At 34.9% G+C, this 23536-nt stretch overlaps 1 protein-coding gene across 1 annotated transcript; it reads left to right on the forward strand.

Moving 5' to 3' along the window:
* The first annotated feature begins 575 nt into the window (after positions 1–575).
* Positions 576–13154, forward strand: LOC121238900 (kelch repeat-containing protein At3g27220). The gene is made up of 7 exons (XM_041135992.1): positions 576–922; positions 1128–1316; positions 4790–5019; positions 7196–7366; positions 9366–9471; positions 10591–10797; positions 12786–13154. Exons 1-7 carry the CDS (start codon positions 695–697, stop codon positions 12954–12956), a joined length of 1302 nt encoding a protein of 433 aa, XP_040991926.1. The 5' UTR covers positions 576–694; the 3' UTR covers positions 12957–13154.
* Positions 13155–23536: the final 10382 nt, after the last annotated feature.

Genomic DNA, 23536 nt, shown 5'->3' on the forward strand with positions numbered 1-23536 from the left:
ATTTCTAAACAAAACACAAAAAATAATACTAATTTTTTAAATTTCAAAACAAAATAATTTTTTAAATTTCAAAACAAAATAATATTATAAGTTTATTATATTTTTATTCATCATTTTCTCTCTTATTTTTTAAAATTCAATAAAATATTTTAACTGCAACTATTTAACTATTATTAACAAATATACTAAAATATTCTAATGATCTAAACTGGTCCTTAAACCGCAGTCTTGAAATTCAATTTTGCCACTGCAATAATTCAAAGTTAAAACTTTCTGGAATTTTAAGCCAATATTCTGACCACCGACATTTTTTTCCCTTAATAAATAATTCAAAAATATTAAAAAATCTACACATCCTTTTCTAGGTGCACTCGTTTGATTACACAAATTATTATATTATATTTAATTTAATTATTATAATTCTTAAAATTTTTTATATAAAATATAATAAATAATTTATTTTTTTAAATTTTAAAAATAAAAAATAATATTTAATATCTAACATTTAATTTTAATGTCATCTGTAACCAAACAAGGCATTAATTAATCAAAGAAGGAAAGAGCTATCTCACACTCGTAATTCATAAATTACCTTCGATGACTTCCTTTAATATCGTAAATTTAAAACCTTCAAAATCTGCGGAACATAAACTGCTCTGCTTCACTACATTTCTCTCCGCGTTGAAATGAGATAATGGTTAGGCCCTCGGGCTCGGGAAAGCACGGATCCGCGAAGCTTGTGCTTATCTGCGTGGGGCTACTAGGATTTGCGCTCGTCGCCGATTTTCTCTGGGCCTCCTCTTCACACTTCGCTTCTTCTTTTTCCTCCTCCATACCTTCCGATTGGGCTTCTTCTCATGATCGCTCGCAAAACACCCTAATTTTTCCCAGAAAGGATGAGCCGAAGGAACCCTCGAAATTGGTTGGCTTTGTGGATTCACAATTGTTCAATTTAGAGTTGCTTATTAAACAGCATTTGTTTTTTGATTTTGGTCTTTATACTTGTGTTTTTCTAATTCAGGTTTATGACCTGGATTCTTGTTAATTAGGGAAGAAGAAAGTTTTAAATGCTGGGCTTTTTTAGTTTTTTATCCGAAGATTTGATGACCAATTTATGTTATTTGCAGGGAGTAGCTGTTGTTAAGAGTAAGGATGCTGGCTCTGGGAGAGTCTTATCAGCAACTTTTGCTGATTTACCTGCACCCGGATTAAACTGGGAAAAGATGGCAGCTGCACCGGTGCCTCGTCTAGATGGGGCTGCAATACAGATTAAGAATCTTCTATATGTTTTTGCAGGATACGGCACAATTGACTCTGTGAGAATAGCTTCTTCCAGGCTAATTAGCTGTTTCTGTTACTTCAGTCTCTGTTTTTCTATGCGATCTGAATGGCCATGCCTATCAAGTCAAATTACTCGACTTTTTTCTCTGGAGATGGACCACTAGTCCATTTTGTTTAAGTCCTTTTCCAGCTAGTGCCATTCGAGATCTTATTTTGTTTTGTTTTCTCTTGTTGTTCACTCATGTATGTCACACATTCAGTAGGGTTAGGCCCCTTGTTGCATTCTTTTATTAGTTTCTAGGTTTCTAGTAGCTTCTGAAAGTGTTTTTTTGTTTTAAATGGTGGCATTATTTCTAGAATACGTTATTGTAGTCTGTAAGCGTTATTCTTGGTTTTGCAAGTGTTCAAATACTAATATTGAATTAGTCAATGAGCTCTAGCTCAAATGGCACGGCTTCTTTCCATTATAACTATGTGGAAGGTAAGTTTATGGGTTGAGGGGAGGATTGGACGTGCAAGTAACTTTCTGGTCAAAAGAGCACTAGATATAACCATATGCCAGTGATTCGAGTTATGCTCATAATTCAAGGTTTTCATCAAATACTGCTTGATGACTATGAGATTGATTGTGAATATGATTTGGCAAGGCCTTCCCCAACTACCTAGGGTTGGCATCAAGGTCTGCTATTCTTGGGGTAGCCTAGGCACTAACACTTTTGAAGAACCACGAGAGATCAATGTGAATGGGAAATCTGTTTGTTTATGGAAAGGTAGATTTTTTTTTTCCCAATCAATATATTACACAACAAATTCCTAATACTTGAGTTTGTTCTGGTTGCCAATGAATGCTTAGACAATCAATTGAGGGAGGGTGTTCCTGGTGTTCTTTGTAAGTTTGATATGGAAAAGGCGTATGATTTTGTGAATTGGGATTTCCTTTTCTATATGCTTGGGAGATTGTGGTTTTGTGGAGAGGTGGTACTCATGGATTAGACATTGCATCTCTACTGGTCGATTTTTAGTGTGTTAATGGAAATCCATATGGTTTTTACCATAGTTATCATGGTTTGAGATAGGGGGACCTGTTATCCCCTTTTCTCTTTGTTATTATCATGGAGGTGTTGGGTTGTATGGTGGAGGCTACTGGGGGGGGGGGGGTCCTTTCCGGTTTTTCAGTGGGAAATGTGAATAATGGATCTATCACACTTTCTCACATCCTTTTTGCAGATGATACTCTTATTTCTTGTGATGTGGATCGTGGGCAAATTCAAGCCTCAAGGGCTGTGTTATTATGTTTTGAAGTTGTCTCGAGCCTTAAGGTGAATTTGGGTAAGTCGGAGATGGTTCTGGTGGGGAGCGGAATGTAAATTGTTTGGCGAGTTTTTTGGGCTGTAAAGTTGCTTCTTTACCAATAAAATATCTAGGCCTTCTATTGGGGGCGTCTTTCAAGGCTAAGGCTATTTGGGGTGGCTGAGAATATTGAGAAAAGGTTGGCAGGTTGGAAGTGGTTGTGCTTATCAAAAGGAGGCAGAATCACCTTAATTAAAAGTATACTTTCCAATCTCCCAACTTATTTTCTATCTTTATTTCCATTGTCTGCTAGGTTGGCAAACCGGATTGAGAAGTTATTTCGTGCATTTTTGTGGCGGTGCAATGGGAGAGGAGACTAAGGTCCCATTTGGATAGTGAGATGAGATGAGATGGTTTTAAATGAAAGTTGGATAAAATATTGTTAGAATATTATTTTTTATTATTATTATTGTTTTGAGATTTAAAAGAGTTGAATTGTTTATTATATTTTGTGTGGGAATTTGAGAAAATTGTAATGATGAGATGAGATGAAACAATTTCTGTATCCAAGCAGGGGCCTAAGTCTACGTTTGGGTAGTGAGGTGATTTCAAATGATTGGTGAATATTAGTGAAAAAGTGGTGAAAAGGTAATGATAAAATATTGAATAATAGTGAATAGTAGTGAAAAGTAATGATAAAATATTGAATAGTGGTGGAGTGATCTCAATATCACTCTACTATCTAAACACAGCCTAAATTCCATCATGTTAGTTGGAATAGAGTTTGTATGCCTATTTCAAATGGAGGTCTAAGGGTTCGCAATTTGAAAATTTTCAATAAAGCTTTGATGGGGAAATGGTTATGGAGATATCAATCGGAAGGGGAATCATTGTGGAGGGAGGTTATTGATTAGAAATATGGGAGTGAATTTTTTTTTTTTTTTTTTGGGGGGTTTTGGGGGGGGTGGGGGGGGGGTGGTGGGGGTTGGTGTTCTAAGGAGGCTAGGGGTGCCTATGGTGTGAGTCTTTGGAAGTTTATTAGAAAGGGGTAGGAAAGCTTTGTTAAACTTGTTAACTTTGTTGTTGGAGAGAGTTCTAGGATCCGTTTTTGGTTTGATGATTGGTGTGGTGATCGGGCTCTTAATAGGGTGTTCCTGGCTATTTTCCGTATGGTTTCTGATTGGCACGCATCTGTTTCTGATTTGTTAGTCCGTTCTAGTGGATCCTTGCAGTGGGATGTTTGTTTTAATAGAGCTGTACAGGATTGGGAACTTGGTGATGTTTCAGACTTTTTCAGCTTCTTATATTCCCTGGGTATTGGGGGTAATGAGAGGGATAGAATGTTGTAGAAGCCTATTGGAAGTAAAAAGTTTTCGGTTCAGTCGAATTATAAGGTGTTGACTGTTCAGCACAGTCCTCCTTTTCCTTGGAAGTGTATTTGGAGGTCTCATGTGCCTTCCAAAGTCGCTTTTTTTATATGGATAGCATCGCTTGAGAACATTTTGACGATGGATAATTTAAGGAAGTGTGGCCTTATTGTTATGGAGTGATGTTTCCTGTGTAAGAAGCATTGGGAATCTGTGGATCTTTTACTTTTGCATTGTGAGGTGGCAAAGGCTTTGGTGGATGGAGTTTTTAGTAGAGTTTGGTTGGCTTGGGTAATGCCTTTGAGAGTAGTGGATCTTCTTGCTTGTAGGAATGGGCCATATAGTTGCTCTCAAGTGGGTACTGTGTGGAAGATGGTTTCTTTGTGTCTTATGTGGTGCATTTGGTGGGAAAGGAATGAGTGGTGTTTTAATGATAAGGAGCACACCTTGGAGGAAATTCGTAATTTTTTTGTGTACTCTTTATTGCAATGGTTTTCTGCTCTAGTGATTAATGGAGGTTTTGTTCATGATTTTTTATTGTTGCTTTCTACTTCATAGAATGTACATAGGTGTTTTCTTTTATATACGTCTTGTGTACATGGGCTTTGCCTATTTCATTAGATGAATAAAATTGTCTTTCTTACTTATAAAAAAAACAAATGTTACATGAACACCTAGTATTGGGTTTTGAACCCACAGCCATGGTTTCCACCCCAGTTTTACAGGGGTGTGTCATTTGAGCTGGAGCTTATTGTCAGAAGGTGATCTGCTTTTAATATGCAGTATAGTTAAGCTAATAGAGCCATGGGACTGAATATTTCTCGTTATTGTTTATGCTGATTTTCGAATAGGTACATTCACATGTTGATATATACAATTTTACGGACAATACATGGGGAGGAAGGTTTGATATGCCAAAACAGATGGCACACTCACATTTAGGAATGGCAACAGATGGCAGATACATTTACGTAGTCTCAGGACAATATGGTCCACAGTGCAGAGGGCCTACTGCCAGTACATTTGTACTTGATACCGAGACAAAGCAATGGAGGGACCTGCCCCCTTTACCAGTCCCGAGGTATTTTCCTTATTGACGACTTCATCAGAAGAGTTAGACTAGTGTTAAAGAACATTCATTTATTTGCATGTGAATGACTTGTTCTCTTTTCAATTTTTTTAATTTTACCTTTATGAGAAGTAGTATCTCTGTGCTAATCTTCACCTCTTAGAACTTTTTTGGTTGTTGTGTGCTGCGTGTATATATTTTCAAATCCAAACCTTATTGTTATTTATTTTATTTTCAATTTTACAACCTTGAATTAAGCTTCCCATAGGGTATCGGATTGAGGAATTTTCCACTTGATTTACCCGAGGTGCACTTGTGGGAAACTGCTTGCCGAGGGCTTGTGCACTCCTGGGATTAGTCGGGATGTTATCCTGGACACCTGGTGCCAATGAAAAAAGCGCTACCCATAGTATCTAGGGAATTGATTTCTAGTATCATCTATATATTCATGCCAATGCTAAAAACTGAATACCTACAATATGGTTACTATTGACCACCGTGAAGTGAGATACTGTGGGGTCATATCTTGTCTTATATTCCATGAGAAGTCACTGTTTTAACTCAGCAAATGAAAAGACAATAGACTTATTAAATTCTAAATTCTCCCGTTCACATAGTTAAAGTTCTAGAAAACATATAGTTTTTTTCTCAAGTTACTAGAAAATGTTATCACATCTAGTATTTTACCCATGAAAAAATTTAAATACGTTTGAAAGGAATGGACTTGGATATGTGTGTAGATGATCTGCCTTGAATATGTATCAGGTGTGAGCTATCTGTTTTTCGGTTTTTACAGATAAAAAAGGTTTTAGATATCTGTCTTCACAATTGTTCATATCAGTAAGTTTGTGAGCAAAGCTTTTAGCTTTATGAAACTCATGTATGTCGTATGCTTTAAATAAATTCATAGTTCTCTTGTGGGCATTTTTTGAGAATTCCTACTTTGACTATTGCTGCTATATGCACTTGCATATCTGCTATAATGGAAACTTATAGATGGATTGGGTACTCAAAGGTTCATCACTCACATGTATAGCCGATACCCCTAGCCAAACAGAGTTTTAGTGACTTGTTTGGTTGGCCATCAGATGCATAACTTGGAATTGGCTGATATCCTTTGCTAAGCAAAATTTTTGTATACAGTGTCCCCTAAAAAAAGTTTGGCTATGGAAATTTCACTTAAATAAGTGAAATCTTAATGACAGTTCTTAAACATATTTACATATCCTATAAAATATCAAATGTAGAAAGTCATTCAAATGATTAAAATATTTATGATATTAAGTTCTTAAAGGTGATTGATTATATTACAAGTCCATCTGTATAAGATTTATTTCAACATAAATCGCTATCTCAAATGAAAGAAAATTAGCATTCAAATCAATTTTCCTCAAGAATCCATCCGAATTTTAAAGTATATTTTACCCACATCTTTTTTATAAGTTACTGTATCCTTCCCACACAGAATTAGAATCTACTATTGCTGAATGCAAAACATCAATTATATTGTTTTATTTTCTCCATCTTGGGATACGAGTTATGTGTTGAGCTATAAGTCAGATTAGTCTGGATAACATTATATTTGCTTTTTACTTTATTTTTATGTCTATAAGTTCTATTATCCTCTAATTTCCAAGAGACAGTGTCTAGTGGAACTTCAGTAGTGATGGTTTTGTCTATTGTACTGCAAGCTACTTTTTTTATTATTATTATAAGTCAATGTTGATATTTTGAAGAATTTATATTTTGGATTTATGTTACTTTTGATGCTGGAATAAATCCTTTACTAATGTTATTTTGCACTGTCTGGGCTAAAGGTTGCTGTTTTTGTTGAATTACTAGGATGCATCCATCAACACTAAATTTTGTTTCACTAGTCCATTTTTCATAATTTTTGTTGAACTGATTTCATTAGTGATCACATATACTCAAAAGGATTTTTTATGGATTTGAACCAAAGTTATATCTTTCCAATAATTTCTATTATTAACTTGGCAGTTTTTGTGCACGGTCTGCTGGTTGCTACTAACTTGACTGTTCTGATTTTTGTTGCTGTGAACTAGCTTACAAGTGTGGCAATATTGGAATTTTTTGGTGTTCAAGTACAAATAGTCTATCTAATTCATGCTATGTAATTTATTTTTGGCATTTCACATTTCGTTGAAAGATTCCACATGGCAATTATCAGGTATGCACCAGCAACTCAACTTTGGAGAGGTAGACTTCATGTGATGGGTGGCAGCAAGGAGAACCGACACACGCCTGCATTAGAGCATTGGAGTCTTGCTGTAAAGGATGGTGAAGCTTTAGAAAAAGAGTGGAGGACTGAAATACCCATTCCCCGTGGAGGACCTCATAGGTCTGTGGCTGTCTTATTTTTGAGAAAGTTATGAAATTAGTTGTTGCTGCCTTTTGGATTCCAATTATTAATTTTTTTTTTTTTTCACTTTAGGAAATGATATTTTATGTTACAAGCTGAAAAAGGAAGAAAAAGTTGAGGGCAATAAAATTTCCATAGTGATTAAATAGTTTTAGCTTTACAATCCCAACATCATAAATCTAACAGAAGTTATTCATGTCTCGCATTTATAAAGTTAGGACTGTAAACACAAATTTATCTTGAACTACTAAGGCAAACTTCATCTTTGTGGTCATTATGATGATGACCGTCATTGTCATAATCATTAAAGTTTCTGGTGAAATAAGTTTGTGCAAAAACTACTACATCTCCTTACTATTCTATAACATAAAAATTTTGAGGGCATCAAGTTCTTCATAGCACTTGATATATTCCTAGGTTTATAATTGTAACATCATTAATCCACTAGAAGTTATTCTTGTCTGGCATTTATGTCCAGCCCTAGGGGTTTGCTCAAGTGGTAAAGGCCTTGGGTTTGTGGGTATTCTCCCCCCAGATCTAAGGTTCAAATCCTTTGGGTGCAAACAATCTCTAGGGGCCATTGGATTGGGGGATTTTCCCCTTGAATTACCCAAGGTGCACTTGCGGAAAACTCTTTGCCGAGGGGCTGTGCACCCCCGGGATTAGTCAAGATGTTGTTCCTGGACACTTGGTGCCTATAAAAAAAAAAAAATTATGTCCAGCCCTGAAGACCTTCCATCAGATTTATGAAGTTACAATTGTAAACATAGAAATTTATCAAGAACTTTTAGAGCAAAGTTCATCTGTGTGGTGATTATAGTGATGACCATCATTGTCATTACAATTTCTAGCAAAATAAGTTCGTGGAAAGACTAGGCTGTCTCCTTAATTTTCTATAACAAAGATATCCTTGTAGCTGTCTTTTGTTAATGATGCTAAAATTTAGAGTAAAAATGTTCAATCCTTTCTACTGAAAGAACGAAATTGGAAGGTGTAATTGTTTTTATGTGTTTCTATAGTATCTCTCGCCTGCTTCTCTTGGGAATGATTGCAGCCTTTTCAATCAGGAGTTATTTTTTCTATGTATGTTGTATTTAGAATGGTTAGTTTTAATCTCATACTTTTGAACATCAAGAACTTCTTCTGTTATCATATGTTGTGAAATTTCTTTGTTTCTCTTGCTCTTCTTCATCTATTTTCTTAGCTGTGTAAGGTGGCTGCCATGGCATTGCACAACTTTAGGGTTGTGGTATGATTTCTGTCAGTAAAACTTTTGCATTTTAGAATTCAGAGAACTGGTATCCTTTCATTCATGTTGCACAAAATGGTAAGATAAGTTCAAATCATTCTTTTCCTTTGATTGCAGCAAAGATTGTTTGTCGAGTTATTCCTTATCTTTTATATTGTTGTGATGACTCTTTAGTTATGACCAATTGGCTCTGAATTAGCTGAGAGGCATATATTACAAAGGGTTTGTGGTGAGGGGAGTTTTCAATTTGCAGCTGAAAATATTAATGCAGAGTACAAGTGTCTATTTTTTTTGTGTATCAATTTATACCGAAAATACTATGCTTGCAAATATGTAGTAGTAAAACTAACATCGTAGAGTTTTGTTCTCGGCTATTACATATTAACTGCAGATTTTTTCTACTCATGAGTTAAAGGGCATGTTTATTCCTGCAATTAGTAATAACCTCAAATAATTGTGAAGTATTGTTTTCATGATCTTTGTTATTTTAGAACTTTGGTGCATATTTCTCTGATAGGTTACTTCAGCAAATGCTAAAAATTATGGAAACAACAATGCATCATTAAAGGACAAAATTATGGAAAATAGTACTCATCTGCAAAGTACATGTTGCACGGGTCAAATATTTTTGAATTTTCTGTTGGTGTATATAAAATAAGCATTTCCAAATTAAGCCCCATCACACAAATTTCACTTGCATTCCATTATTTTACTGTCATATTTGTGCAGGGCTTGTAGTGTGGTTGAAGATCGGCTTTATGTTTTTGGTGGTCAAGAGGGCGATTTTATGGCAAAACCTGGATCACCAATTTTCAAATGTTCACGTAGGAATGAGGTAGTCCGATTACTATGATATCTCTAAGTAATTAATTGGATTGGCTATCAGTTGTCTGTATCAACACATATAAGAGGATTTTTTTTTTTTTTTTATATCACTATAAAGCAAGGTTTAATAATTTTTTTTGAGTTAATGTTGTTTTTTCAATGTTTAGAACATTCAACTAGAGTGGTTGTTCATGAGTTAATTTTCTTATAATCTTCTTTAAAGATAGTTGTAATGAAAATATGTTGATGGTTAAGGTTTTATGAGTTTTATGGGACAACAGCCTAACTCTTTGTGAGAATTATTTATTTGTTTTTTTTTTTTTTTTTGCCAATTTTAATCTTAATCCCATAAGCCCTTAGGATTCTGTTAATGCTAATGTAGTTTTTTTTATTTATTTTTATTTTTTTATGCTTTGTCATTCTAATTTCCTTTGCATTTGAATTTCCTTCGATCGCTGAAAATTTTCTTTTTCTTTTTGGGGAAACGTTTCACTTACACATTAGTGAGGCTTGTTATAAGAGCAATATCAGCTGCATCTTAGAGTTGGAGTTATCCATGCGCCAAATTTTTAAAGACACAAGGATACTTCCTATTATTTTTAACACGATCAGGTGTTCTTCTGAATTCTCTCATGTCTAGGTTAAAAGCATAAACCTACAGAGTTTCTGCTGAAGTAAGTCTATGACTATAAATTTATTGATTAGTTAAAACCTTTTAAGATTGCAGCAAAAGCTGAGAGTATGATTAAAACTTCATCAATAGTCAGAGTATGGCCATTGGTCTCAAATATGGACATGCTTTGATGAGCCAGTGGTGGCAGCCGTATCTGATGCACAATTGGAGTTTTATAGAGATTATATTATTATGACATGAGTCTCAAAATATGCACTTAAGCAAAATAAAACAAAAAGAAAAGCTCAATAATTGCAATTGGAGTTGATCTTCTGTTGCTTTCAGCACCGTTTTAATAGTTTTTGGATGTTTTTTAAGAACCTGTTCAAACTATTATTCTTGATGAAGTATCACATCATGTTTAGGTTGATAATTTTTTGGTCTTCCCCACCTTTTTCGGTCCTGTTATCCTGTAAACTTGTCTTCTTTATGGCTTCATGTTATTTATTGTTTCAGGTGGTTTATGGTGATGTTTACATGCTAGATGATGAGATGAAATGGAAAGAGTTACCTCCAATGCCAAAGCCAGATTCCCATATTGAATTTGCTTGGGTTGTGGTTAACAATTCCATCGTTATCGTCGGGGGCACAACAGATAAGCACCCTGTTACCAAGAAAATGGTTTTAAATGGAGAAGTATTCCAGTTTAACTTGGACACACTGGTATTGAATTTTGATCCCTTCCTCAAAGACATGATAATATATTTGTTCATATGTTTCAAGTATATGCATATGATGTTACTGAAAAACATGCACAACATGTTACAGTTATCAGTTTCACATTGCCACAATTTGCATTTGAATATCCAAGCCTTTGATTTGTGGTTCCTATATGTGTATTTTTGGAGTGGCGTCACATGACCAGGCTGGTCTTTATTTGTTGATTAGAATCTTCTTTTCCTGTGATTAAGTTGTGCTTTTATGAATCTCTAGTGGCCAACAAATAGACATGTCTTGATGTTGCGATTCCCATATTATATTAAAATATTGTGGACTCTTGGGAACAATACATCTTGATAGATGCTTGATATTTTAGCTTATATCCCAAAAGAGAAATGATATTTACAATCCTAGAGTGTGCAAGTCCCACACACTTCTTTTGAAAAAAGTAGGTAAATCTGAGACCCACATGAAAAAATCATTTTTTTAATGGTGGACTCCACTTTTTTTCAAAGGGAGTGCGTGGGGCTAACACACCCTAGGTATTAGCATTACTAATCCTAAATTGGCTGGTGAAAAAAAAATAGAGCTACTTTTCGATTCTGCTAAACCCAGGATGCCAGAAGCTCAAGGATTATTTCTTTGAATGCTGGCTGGGTTGACCTTCTACTGTATGAGTAGGTTTTTGATTGTCATTATGTATTTTTAGACTGTTAGGAGTTCTAGTGGGGGTACCCTGATATATATTGCATTACTTTGTTAGTGTTCCTATCTTACTTTTTGGAGAGTTTTCCACGTCTGGATTTCATCTATTTTTGGGAGACGGAATGTCCTTTAAACTTCCAATGACAAGACAATGCATGTTATATTTTGCTCTATCCATTTGAAGTCTAATGTCCATATTATCTGAGAGCCTTATTGATCAGCATATCTGTTTTCCGGGAAGTTCATGATAGCAGCCTCTGCAAGACTCATTCACCTAATGTTTTCTTGGTATTTGCTATTTATGCAAGAAAGTTGTTTATTTTTTCACACATACGAACAAGTGTGCGTGTGTAATGTGTTATTTTTCGATTTTTGTATTGTTGATCACTTTGCTTTCATTCTATTTTCCAAACATAGTTATTACATATATAATTTCTTAAGCATCATATTTGTATCCTATTGATTCACCTCTTTATTTCATTTTATTTTATTAACCTATCTCAACAACTCACATGCTAAAAATACATTTAACTGTTTTGTCTTTATTACCACAATAAACTCACTTGATTTAATGAAATTAAAATAATAATAATAAACCTTTGAAGATTAAGGGTTTCCTACTACTTATGATTACTAATTCAATTATTCTATCATTTTATTATTTTACTTCTCCAATAAATAAAAACGAGTATTTGTCTTACCGTAACTATTGACTCTTCATTATTTACCCCTTTGGCTTCCTCACCTCTTAACTATTTTACTTTAATTATTCCCGCGCATTGTGCACGTAGATGAGTAGTTCTTTTTTAATCCAACTGCTTTTGTTCTTTTTCGAATGAGTAATGCTACTCATCATTCATTTTCTCATTATTCTCTCATCATCCCATGATGTGTCATTAGATGATTGGAGACTATTTATTATGTTTTACTTGTGAACCTATCATTTAATGTCATATCATGAGATGATGAGAGGATGATGAGAAAAAGGATGATGAGTAGAAATTTTCTTTTCGAATTTGTATGATATAGAGAAGTTGCTTTAAGTTTAAATCCTTTTGATGGATGCATGAAATCATTCTGGTAGACATCTGTGTATATTGTCTTACTGGCTATTGGTTGACCTCATAATAACTCAGCTGCTGCCAAGCTATATCCTTGGATATTAATTACAAGTTGTTTTTCTTTACAGGGAATGTGTACACATATATTTCTTTTACTCCTGCGATTCAAAAGTGGTAATATTGTAAATTGTTATTTTTATCTGATTTTTAATTCTTAATTTACAGAAGTGGTCAGTAATCGGAAAACTTCCATACCGTGTGAAAACCACTCTAGTTGGATATTGGAATGGATGGTTGTACTTCACATCAGGACAGCGGGACAAAGGACCAGACGATCCAGCACCTAAGAAGGTCATTGGAGACGTGTGGAGAACCAAATTGAAATTAAGCTTGTGATCAAATTCTTTATTTTGATTCTTTGCTGGGGTATTCTCCTGCTGATGTCTTGACATCTTGTCTTGTAACCTTATCAAATGTGTTTTCTGTATTCTTTTCTTGGTGTAATTTCTTAGGCTTGGTCATTGAAATTCTTTCCCGTGTGAACATTGACATATAGAATGTTGTACGACTTTGAATGAAGAAATGTTTGATGAATTTCATCATCCCCGGTTACATAACCTAAGGTTAATGACCATATCACCATTGCACATTTATAAGCATGATTTATGATTTCAATCCAAGACATCATATGCGCAGGATGTAACGCTCTCGACCTCCGCTTGGGATTTGGCAGAAGGCTGCAATGTCAGGATGTACACCACACGGGTTATACCATGTTCAGTAAAACTTTGTGTTCATATGTCGACATACGTGTATAAATAGTTGTAGTGGAAAATATAAAATGCATGTCATATCTAAAAATGAGTATTAGAGAACTACACTAAATTCACCAAAATATCCATAAGCCACAACTTTACCATCGTAAATTAAATATTACAGACGATGATTGTTCATTGCCCGAAATAAATGTCAAAATATATACGAGGTAAAAATATAATGCAAGGATAGGCCCCTATACTTTTCCTTGGACTGCGCTGGTTCTTCTGGCTCATACTTAAACTAGTTTCCTACATCTACATCAAAATTTATAGTTTCAACGACCGAAACAGTAGTCCGACTATTAGGGTGAGATTTCGAGGAATTCTCTGTAAATTATACTCGGGACAAAACTAATAATGGAGATGAAAATAACCAAATAAACTTAAGGGTAAATAGAAATAAAGATATACTTACCACATGATGGTAGCCTATGGGCAAATAAAGTATACATAATCATAAAAAAGTCATCCAATATCCAATACTCCAAACAATCACATAAGAAATTAATAAGAGGACCCGGACCCTTTTTAACACCATGAAAACCATGTTACTAATCTCTTTTTTCGTTTATTAACGTGTCTCGCCTTAAAATGGTTGTACACACACCTTAACAACGAGTGACGCCTAGCTTTGCGCCTGTCCTTGACAACATCCTCTAGCCTCCTCAGTCAAGAGGTCCCGACATCGAGCCAAGAGCATTACCATCTTGTTCGAGCCCATTATTGCTTGGCAACAACCGAGAGGAAGTCAATCGATTCTTAGACGCTCTCGGGTAACCAAAGAAGCTCTACCAAAATAATATCTCATCTCCACTTAGGATCGTGATTACTCACACACCCATCTTAAAAGTTGAAAGTAGACATTTTTAAAGAATAACACCACCTCTTTTAGGAGCTAGGGTCTCACATTCTCTTTGGAGAGAGAGCGTTTCTAGGTCTTCAAAGAATTCAGAGAGTGAGGTTAAAGCTATGAGATGCGATGCTTTTATAAGGAGAAATTTGTCTCTCATGGGCTATGCAGTTCTTGACGTAGATTGGCTGGTGCGAGCCTCCATTTTCAGGTGTATGTCGAATGGAAGGGTGATAGAGATGAAAAGGATGTGCTCTGCATATTTCAGGAATTCAGCAAAAGAGATGGGAAGCTCAGTCTACTGCTTGTGAATGTTGCCCACATGGTGGAAAACTCCTGCGCATGGTCGGGCATATTCGAGTGTGATCTTCCTATCCCACGCATGCTTCTTGTAGAAACATCACCGTTTAAGTCTGATCTCTCTATGAGGGCACTTGCTACCCTCTGAGCACTCCTGGATTTCTTCTAGTCGTCTCACCTTTGCTTGTCTAAAGTGACGCTTTACTTCATTTTCTTTTTACTCTTTACCTGCCCAAGATTATGCGTGTCGTGTTTGGTAGGTTTCGGGGGTAGGATGAGACACAAAATTCTCATCTCATCTCATCTTATCATTACACATTTTTCAAATCTCCATACAAAGTATAATAAACAATTCAACTTTTTCAAATTTCAATTCAACTTTTTAAAATCCCAACACAATAATAATATTAAAACATAATATTTTAAACTTTCAAACAAAACACAAAATTCTCATCTCACCCCCAAACCTATTCTCGAGGATTCTGCTCACCTCAACCTTCTGACATGCCTTCCTTTGCGTCCAAGATAACGAATCTTTGCGAGCATAAACATTGTTCCTATTCATATGCATATGCAAAATCACATTTTTTGCATATCCATTTTGCCATTCAAGCAAAACTTTCACATTGACTTATGTATATTTGAGTCAAAATAATAATAAAATATTATTATTAATTTTTTACCTAAATACAATTTCATAGCATCCAATACATATATTAATACAATTTCATGCATCAAAATTTAGCAATTCCATATATAATAAAATACATCAAATTCTTATAAAAAAAATACATCAAATTTATATATGTACACCAAAAATGAATCCCATGTGCTCATAAACAACACATATTAACATGGAAATACAATATAATACATTACAATACAAATTTCTCCAAAATCATTACAATACAAATTTCTTCAACATCATTACAATACAATGCAAATTTCTCAAGAAAGGGAGGAGAGAGAAAAAAATGAATAAAATATATTTTGGGGAGTGAATAGTTGATCTCCAAATTTACATAGATCATATTCATAGCTAGCTAAATATTTGGAGATACATAAGTCAATGTAGAAGAATTTAGGCTCATATTATGTAAATATGACTTTGCATATGGAGATGCAAATACCAATGTGAATGCTCACCATGCTTGCCTGTTCGCAGAGCATTCCTACATTCGAAAGATGCAGTCACATGATATGTAAATATAATTTCATCTCATTGAGTTTAGCAGTATCTATATATATATATATATATATATGTATATATATATAAAAGACATAAAAACAAAAAATGGACGATATTTTCAGATTCTTATTGTCTAGCGAGTAGTAACCAAGAAAGTTGGATTAGTTATTTCAGTTTTCATTCATGAAATAGAATCTTGTCCATTTCACTTTGAATGATAGCATCAAGTTGTATAAAATAGGGTATTTTTTATTATTATTATTTCATGTTATGTTGAAAGCTGAAATGCTTAAAATATGACATGTTTTACAATAAATAAGTTTTATCCATTTTTCTTGAAAGAGTAATACTATTCATTTTAAATCTTTTTATTTTTAATCACACTTGTTGTGTAGTACATGATTTTAAATGGCTTCTATGTGTCAATTACTTAAATAAAAACAATTTAAAATGTGCCACGTGGTAATTAAGTGCGATTGGAAATGAAAAAATAGATGAAAAAACAAATAGAGGAGAAGAATCCATACAAAAGATATAACTTTTAGGCGATTAAACTCAATTGTAGTCATGGGAGAAAATCATATTTTAAGCCCATACTACTTATCTTATTGTAACATCATAGTAAACTACCAAAATTTGAAATATAAGTGACATTTTGCAAGTTATTTTGAAATCTTATTATTGACATCGTGTCACATCAATTATTTTTTGTTTATTTGAAAATGACAAAATGTCACCTATTTTAAGAATGTTTGTGAAAATTAAGCACTACAACAGACTTCTTTTTCTAGTCACCATTTTTTTTTGTCTCGAAAGAGTCATTTTTCATGAAATTCATTTCTCAATAAAAAAAAAAGCATATTATAAGGGTCAAAACCTAATTTTCTTCTATTCATCATTAAATAGTGTGGTCCTTACAAATTAAATTCTCAAGTTATTATGCTTTTGGGTTTGGATAGTGAGAATACCTGAGAAGTGTTGAGAATATTTGTAAAAAGTAATGAAAAAGTAATAATAAAATATTGAATAGTAGTAAAATATAGATGAAAAGTAATGAATATTAAAAAAGTAGATGAAAAGTAATAATAAAATAAAGAATAATAATAAGAGTACTTGAGATACTCTCACTTGCCAAACCAGAGTGTCACAACTTTCATAATTTAGTCACCATGTTGCAAAAAGACTCAAGAGTGATAAAGTTTTGAACATTATTTATCTTTTTACTTATATTTTTGGATTTTGTGTTAGTTGTATTGATACAAAAATCAATACAAGTTTTATAAATTAAAAGTAATCTTAAAAAATTATATCCAAATTTTTTTTTTTTAATTTTATTCAAAATTTTCTCTTTCTTATCTTAAAACCTAATAAAACATTTTTATTCAAACTATTTTATTATTATTCACAAAATTTCAAGATATAATAAGTATCCAAACATGCCCTTAATATATCAGTCTTATGGCATGCGCCTTTGACCGCATATGCAAAGATGAATTTACCCATGATTAGTGTAATTACTTATTAGCTTCCCTAGTAACTACATCGTTGCCTTTTGTTTTCCTATATTATTATTTTTTTAAACTACTCTCTAGTATATCTATATGTCATGACTTTTGATGAGGGAGTCCACACTGAAAATATCGCTTCTAATAGATTGTTCATCTTTGGTTCGAGGGAGATCAACGGTGAAGACTTCCTCGGGATTTTGAAGTTAGGGTTGTGGTTTTTGGTAAAGAGAATAACTTCAAACAGGACGTGGTGAACAAAGGGGATTTACACCCTCCAATAATATTGTGACATGTTTGCATTCCAAGTTTAGAAGAATAGAACCTCCTTCATGTAAGCAGGTCTCATACAACCCCCTACCTTCACTCTCTCTCTCACACTTTCTATGAAACTCTCATGCCCATCGCATGAAACAATCAACAACAAAGGAAATACAAATCTTACAAGAAATAAAATCAACAACAAATCTTACAAGAAAAATGAGAAATTGAATTTTATAGGAAAAATAGAGTTAATTATATCAAAGCCCAAAGAAAATACAACAAAATTTTGAAATTATAGTCTAGGGCTTTGTTTGGTTCCCAGAAAATGAAGAAAAAATTTGTATCTTTCATAGGGGTGTAAATTTAAACTGAAAAACTGGAAAATAGGTCCGGACAGGACTGGACTGGTTGGTACAGTTTTGAACTGGTCCAGTCTGGAACCGGTTCCTATATTATGAAAATCGGCCGAGCCCAGTCTGGTTTCAGTTCCATAATTTTCGGGACCGAACTGGATCAAACCGGATTGGTTGGAAAAAATATATATATAAATTAATTTTATATATTATACAAAATATTTATATATATATAAGTTTTATATATAATATATAATTATATATTAAATTTTTATATATAATATATATATAATTATATATCATATATGAAATAATTTCATATTATAATTTATAAATTATAACATAAAATGTTAATCTTAAATATGAACATTTGTAATTTGTTTGATCATATGTTATTAATATAATTATATATAAGATAATGTTATTATAATTTATAAAATAAAAGTTTAATCTTAAAGATGATAATTTAATTGATCATATGCTTTAAACATAATATATATATTAAATTATTAATAACATTTTATCATAAGAAGTAACACTTTATTATATATTTTTTACATTTTAAAAAAAATCAGAAAATCAGACTGAATCGGACTGGAAACAGATAAAACCGGATATATCGATTTAGGAGAGCAACCAGGGCGTAATCCGATTTGAAAAATGCAAAATTGGCACATACCGGTTTGGTCCTAGCTTTTGTCCAAAACCGGATCGATTACACTCCTAATCTTTCATTTTCATTGTTAAAAGAAAAATGAGAAATTGAGTTTTACAAGAAATAGTTAATCTTATCAAACCCCAAAAGTAATACAACATATCTTCGAAATTACAGTCTAGGCTCTATTTGGTTCCTAGGAAAATGAATGAAAAAAATAGAAAAAATTTGTTATCTTTCATTTTCATTGTTACAAGAAAAACGAGAAATTGAGTTTTATGGAAAAAAAAAAAGAGTTAATTGTATCAAAATCCAAAGGTAATACCACAAATCTCAAAAATTACAATCTAGGGATCTGTTTGGTTCCCAGGAAAATGAAGGAAAAAATTGAAAAAAATTGTATGGGATCTGCTTACAAGAGGACGTGTCACAATGCCGTTGGAGGGTTAAATCTCCTCTATTCACCGTGTTCGGCCCTAGCCTCTCTTTGATAAATTATAATTAATGGGCCTTCAAAATAAGATCCGATTCAACGTCAACTCCAAAGAATATCATAGCACTAGTATTGGAGTGGGTATTGTTGCCTTCAGCTATATTTTTGCTAACACCACTTGATTTTGCTTTAAATTAGAATAAGCATTCCACGTTGAAGATGTCTTTTATCTATAGTATTTAGGTATATTTGTTGTAACTGCAGGTTTGGCCAATTAATTAAAAATTCTTATTTTCTCTCTCCACGTCTGTGTGTTGTTTGTTGTAATATTTGATTTTTTTTGGGGTTAACTCCTTGTAGTATTAAATAATATGAATCAAATCACTTTGTCACGTATTTCCTCCATCTTAATTAATGGATGGCAAATTTCATCCCGTGAGCCTGACATGTGACTCTTGGCATGTGCATAGACTACCAGAAGCTGAATAAGGTGACGAAAAAGAACAAATATTCCTTGTCTAGGATTGACGATATGTTGGATCAACTACAAGGGGTGGAGGTGTTTTCTAAGATTGACCTAAGGTCAGTATTATGGATTAAGGAAAGTGATGTGCCTAAAATCGCTTTTAGAACTAGGTATGAGAATTGTGAGTTTATGGTGATGCCTTTTAAACTGGCCAATGCACCAGCAACGTTCATGGATGTTATAAAACAGGTGTTTAGGCCCTATTTGGATTCGTTCATGGTAGTCTTCATCGACAACATCTAGGTCTACTCAATGGGTTTGGGAGACCATTTGAACCACGTACAACTAGTTATGAGGAAGCTGAGGGAGCTTAGTTGTTTACAAAACTAAGCATGTGGGTTTTGAGAGGAGGAAGTGAAGTTCCGCAGCCACGTAATTTCCAAGGATGGAGTTGCAGTGGACCCTAGCCAGACGAAGTTGTGGTAGATTGGTAGCGTCCCACGAATATCCACAAGATCAAAAGATTTTTGAGACTCCCCGATTATTATAGGAGATTCGTGGAAGGTTTCTCCAGAATCTTGGGCCCACTCGCTACCCTAATAAAGAAGAACACCATTTTTGTTTGGACTTAGAGATGCGAACGAAGCTTTAAGGAATTGAAAAGGAGGATAACCATTACCCTTGTGTTGGCCTTACCAGAGCCACATAAGCAAATGGTAGTCTTTAGTGACGCATCAAAGTATAGTTTCACGTGCGTTTTGATGCAGGAAGGTCAAGTAGTGGCAAATGCATCACGTGAGTTGGAGGATCACGAGAAGAACTACCCCACACAAGAGCTAGAGCTAGCAACAATATTCTTCGCATTGAAGATTTGGTGCCACTATCTGTATGGCGAAACTTGTGAGATCTATGCAGACCATAAAAATTTAAAGCACATTTTTTTCAATCATAAGAATCTGAACATGAGGCAAAGGAGGTGGTTAGAGATAATCAACGATTATCGGTTCGAGATTAAGTATCACCCATGAAAGGTTGACCTGGTCACCGATGCACTATAAAAAATCTCGAGTGGAGGGTGTAGTTGAGTCATTGGAGACGGATTCTCTCCTCAGTGGAATGGGGAGGTTGTTGCTAGAAAGCTCTCATCAATAGGAGATCATAGCCTCAATACAAGAGGTAAGAGTGATAAACTTCAATGCGTTGAAGGCCCCAACGGAGAATATGCCTTTCAATCTCAGCTGGGATGGCACCCTACTATATAAGAACCGAAGAGTAATCCTTGTCAATCCAATGATCAAGGAGAAGATCCTCACCATGGTCCATGTCGCACAATACTCAGTACATCCCAGAAGAAAGATGTATTGGGATTTGAAGCAAAGTTTCTGGTGAGAAGGAATGAAGAGGAATATAGCTTTGTTTGTTGAAAGGTACCCTACCTGCCAGCAAGTGAAAGCAGAACATCAAAGGCCTGCTAGGAACCTACAACCCACCTTATTGATCCCCTAAATGGAAGTAAGATCATGTAGCGATGGACTTTGTTGTCAGTTTGTCAAGGACTTCAAATGAAAAAATTTGATATGGGTGGATTGTGGACCGATTGACCAAGAGTACCCATTTTCTCCCTGTTACTAACATGGACCCCCTGGAAACATTGACCTAGTTGTATGTTAAGAAAATAGTTAGATTGCACGTGGTACCTAAGACCATTGTATCGGGTCAGGATCCGAGGTTCACTTTTCATTTTTTAAAAAAGTTTACAAGATGCAATGGGACAAGATTGAGGTTCAGCAAAGTAAATCACCTACAAACAGACGGTCAATCCGAGTGGACCATACAACCATGGAAAGCATGTTGAGGGTGTGCGCTCTGGAGTTTAGGGGAAGTTGGAAGAATTATTTACCCCTTATCGAGATTACCTACAATAATAGTTATCAAGCGACCATACCAATGGTGCCTTATGAGGCCCTTCATGGAAGAAAGTGTAGATCACCCTTACACTAGGATGAAGTCAGGGAAAGCAAACTGATTGGGTCATAGCTGATTCAAGAATGAAGGATCAAGTCCAAATCATACGGGATAAGATGGTAGTAATGCAAAGTCAGCAAAAGAGTTATGTCAACACACGAAGAAGAGACTTGGCATTCGAAGAAGGTGACTGACAGGGTGTATATCAAAGTATCACCTATGAAGGGACTAAGTCATTTCAAGAAAAGAGGAAAGTTGAGCTCGAGATATGTAGGACCCTTAGAAGTGGTGGAAAGGATAGGTCTATTGGCCTATAGGGTGGCACTACCAATTGAGTTTGGGGACGTGCACAATGTGTTCCACGTCTCCACCTTGAGGAGAATTTTCAAGCTGCAGGAATCTTGGATTGTCAACCCCAAAGTTATCTAAACCCAACCCAATTTATTTTATGAAGAGACCTCGATGCAAATTTTGGATTGGAATGAGCAAAGGCTAAGGTCAAAGAAGATCCCCTTGGTGAAGGTATATACTGGGGAAGTTTAGAAGCTCAAGATGTCACTTGAGAATGGGAAGAAGATATGAGAGAGCAATACCCATTTCTGTTTGAATTTTTACAATTCAACAATTGTGTGTAATAAATTTGGAACTTTATTAAAATTTTTGATTGTTTGATTGATGGATCAAGCTGTTTGTGATTGTTGGATCAACTTTGTTTCCCTATGGTGTGCATGTTTGAGCTCTCTTTGTTGTACTAACATTCTTGAGGACTTACATTTAAGAGAGATGATATTTGCAATTATAGATTGTGCAAGCACCGTATAATCTCTTTGAAAAAATTGAGTAAATACGGGACTCACATAAAAAAAACTAATTTTTTAATAGTAGACCATACTTTTTTTCAAAATCATTGCACGGTACTTGTATACTCTACGTTTGTATGTAGCAGTACTTTACATTTAATCATGGTAAGAACTAGGCAAACCGCGCGCAAGTCTATTCTACCGCTAGAGGTAGTCAACCGCATGATTCAAGAGAGGCGTGAAAAAGCCAAGCAAATAGAAGAGCAACGACATGATGAAGAAGAGAGCTAGTGAATAATGGCTCAGTTTGGATGGCAGTACAACGAGGTTCTGGACTACCGTGACGGGGTCATATTCACTCAACCAGCCATGCCACATGAAGAGAGGCTCACAACACAAGAGTAGGAGCTACTAGGGGAAAGTGAGATTAGATGCGTGCATAAAGCTAAGAGGGAGGCTGAATTGAGCAGTTGAGGCACGAGGATGGTGTGTGATATGGAGGCATCGGTCACCATAATCATCAACAACTTCAGCTTACAGGTGGAGGGACCTCTAAACTCGCCAAAAGAGGCAAGGCTAGATCCAAAGGAGTTTCTAAACACCTACTTCAACTCTGATGATGAGCAGTTCCACTACTACCCACGGAGCACCACATCTGAAGAGTAAGAGGTTCCCCTGCTATCATCCTCTAAGCCAGCAACCAGTGATGAGGATATCAACTGACGTAAAATCCTTCATAACCATATTTCGTATTGTTTATAGTAAGTGTTAGAAGTGTCCATTCTTGAGGATGAAACTCTCTTTTAAGGGGGGAGATGTGAGAACCGTGTCTAACACTAGTAGGATGCACATTGCTTAGTGACGACTTAACCATATAATCCACTTGAGATCACGTACTTGAGGGAAGGATAAATCGGGTGAGCAAGGTTAAGAATGAGAAAGTCAAGGGTGAGCATAGCGTTGGGGCAAGGAAGTCATGGACCAGCAAAGGATGGGCGAGCAAAGGATAGGCGAGTAAGGTAGCAAGCCAACAAGTTAATGCAAGTTCAAGCTAGTGCTCAGAATGCCTTAGTATAAGTCCAAGCTAGTGCTCGAAATGCGTTAATGAAAGGCCGAAAAGGACCATAAGTTTGATAGGGCTAAATCTTAGAATCATGGATTCTCTACTTATGTTGATAATTAGAAATCTCATTGATCTCGAATTCAGAGAGTGATCCTCGAGAAGAACTTGTGCATCAAATCAAAGGAGTTCAACCAAAGAAAGAGGTAACTTCAGTCTTCAAATTAGAGTTGAGCTAAGAGACTGATGTACAGTAATGCACTGAGGCCGATTCAGACGAATACACCTTTGCAGTGGAACACGCCAGCAACTAGTACT

The sequence above is a fragment of the Juglans microcarpa x Juglans regia genome, chromosome 1D, assembly GCF_004785595.1.
Source record: "Juglans microcarpa x Juglans regia isolate MS1-56 chromosome 1D, Jm3101_v1.0, whole genome shotgun sequence".
NCBI lineage: Eukaryota > Viridiplantae > Streptophyta > Magnoliopsida > Fagales > Juglandaceae > Juglans > Juglans microcarpa x Juglans regia.

Bases quoted from the DNA above. Each gene is read 5' to 3' on its own strand.
- LOC121238900 (XM_041135992.1), top strand. From the start codon at position 695: ATGGTTAGGCCCTCGGGCTCGGGAAAGCACGGATCCGCGAAGCTTGTG. The intron at 923-1,127 runs GTTGGCTTTGTG...TGTTATTTGCAG, and splicing joins CGAAGGAACCCTCGAAATTG to GGAGTAGCTGTTGTTAAGAG. The intron at 1,317-4,789 runs GTGAGAATAGCT...ATTTTCGAATAG, and splicing joins GATACGGCACAATTGACTCT to GTACATTCACATGTTGATAT.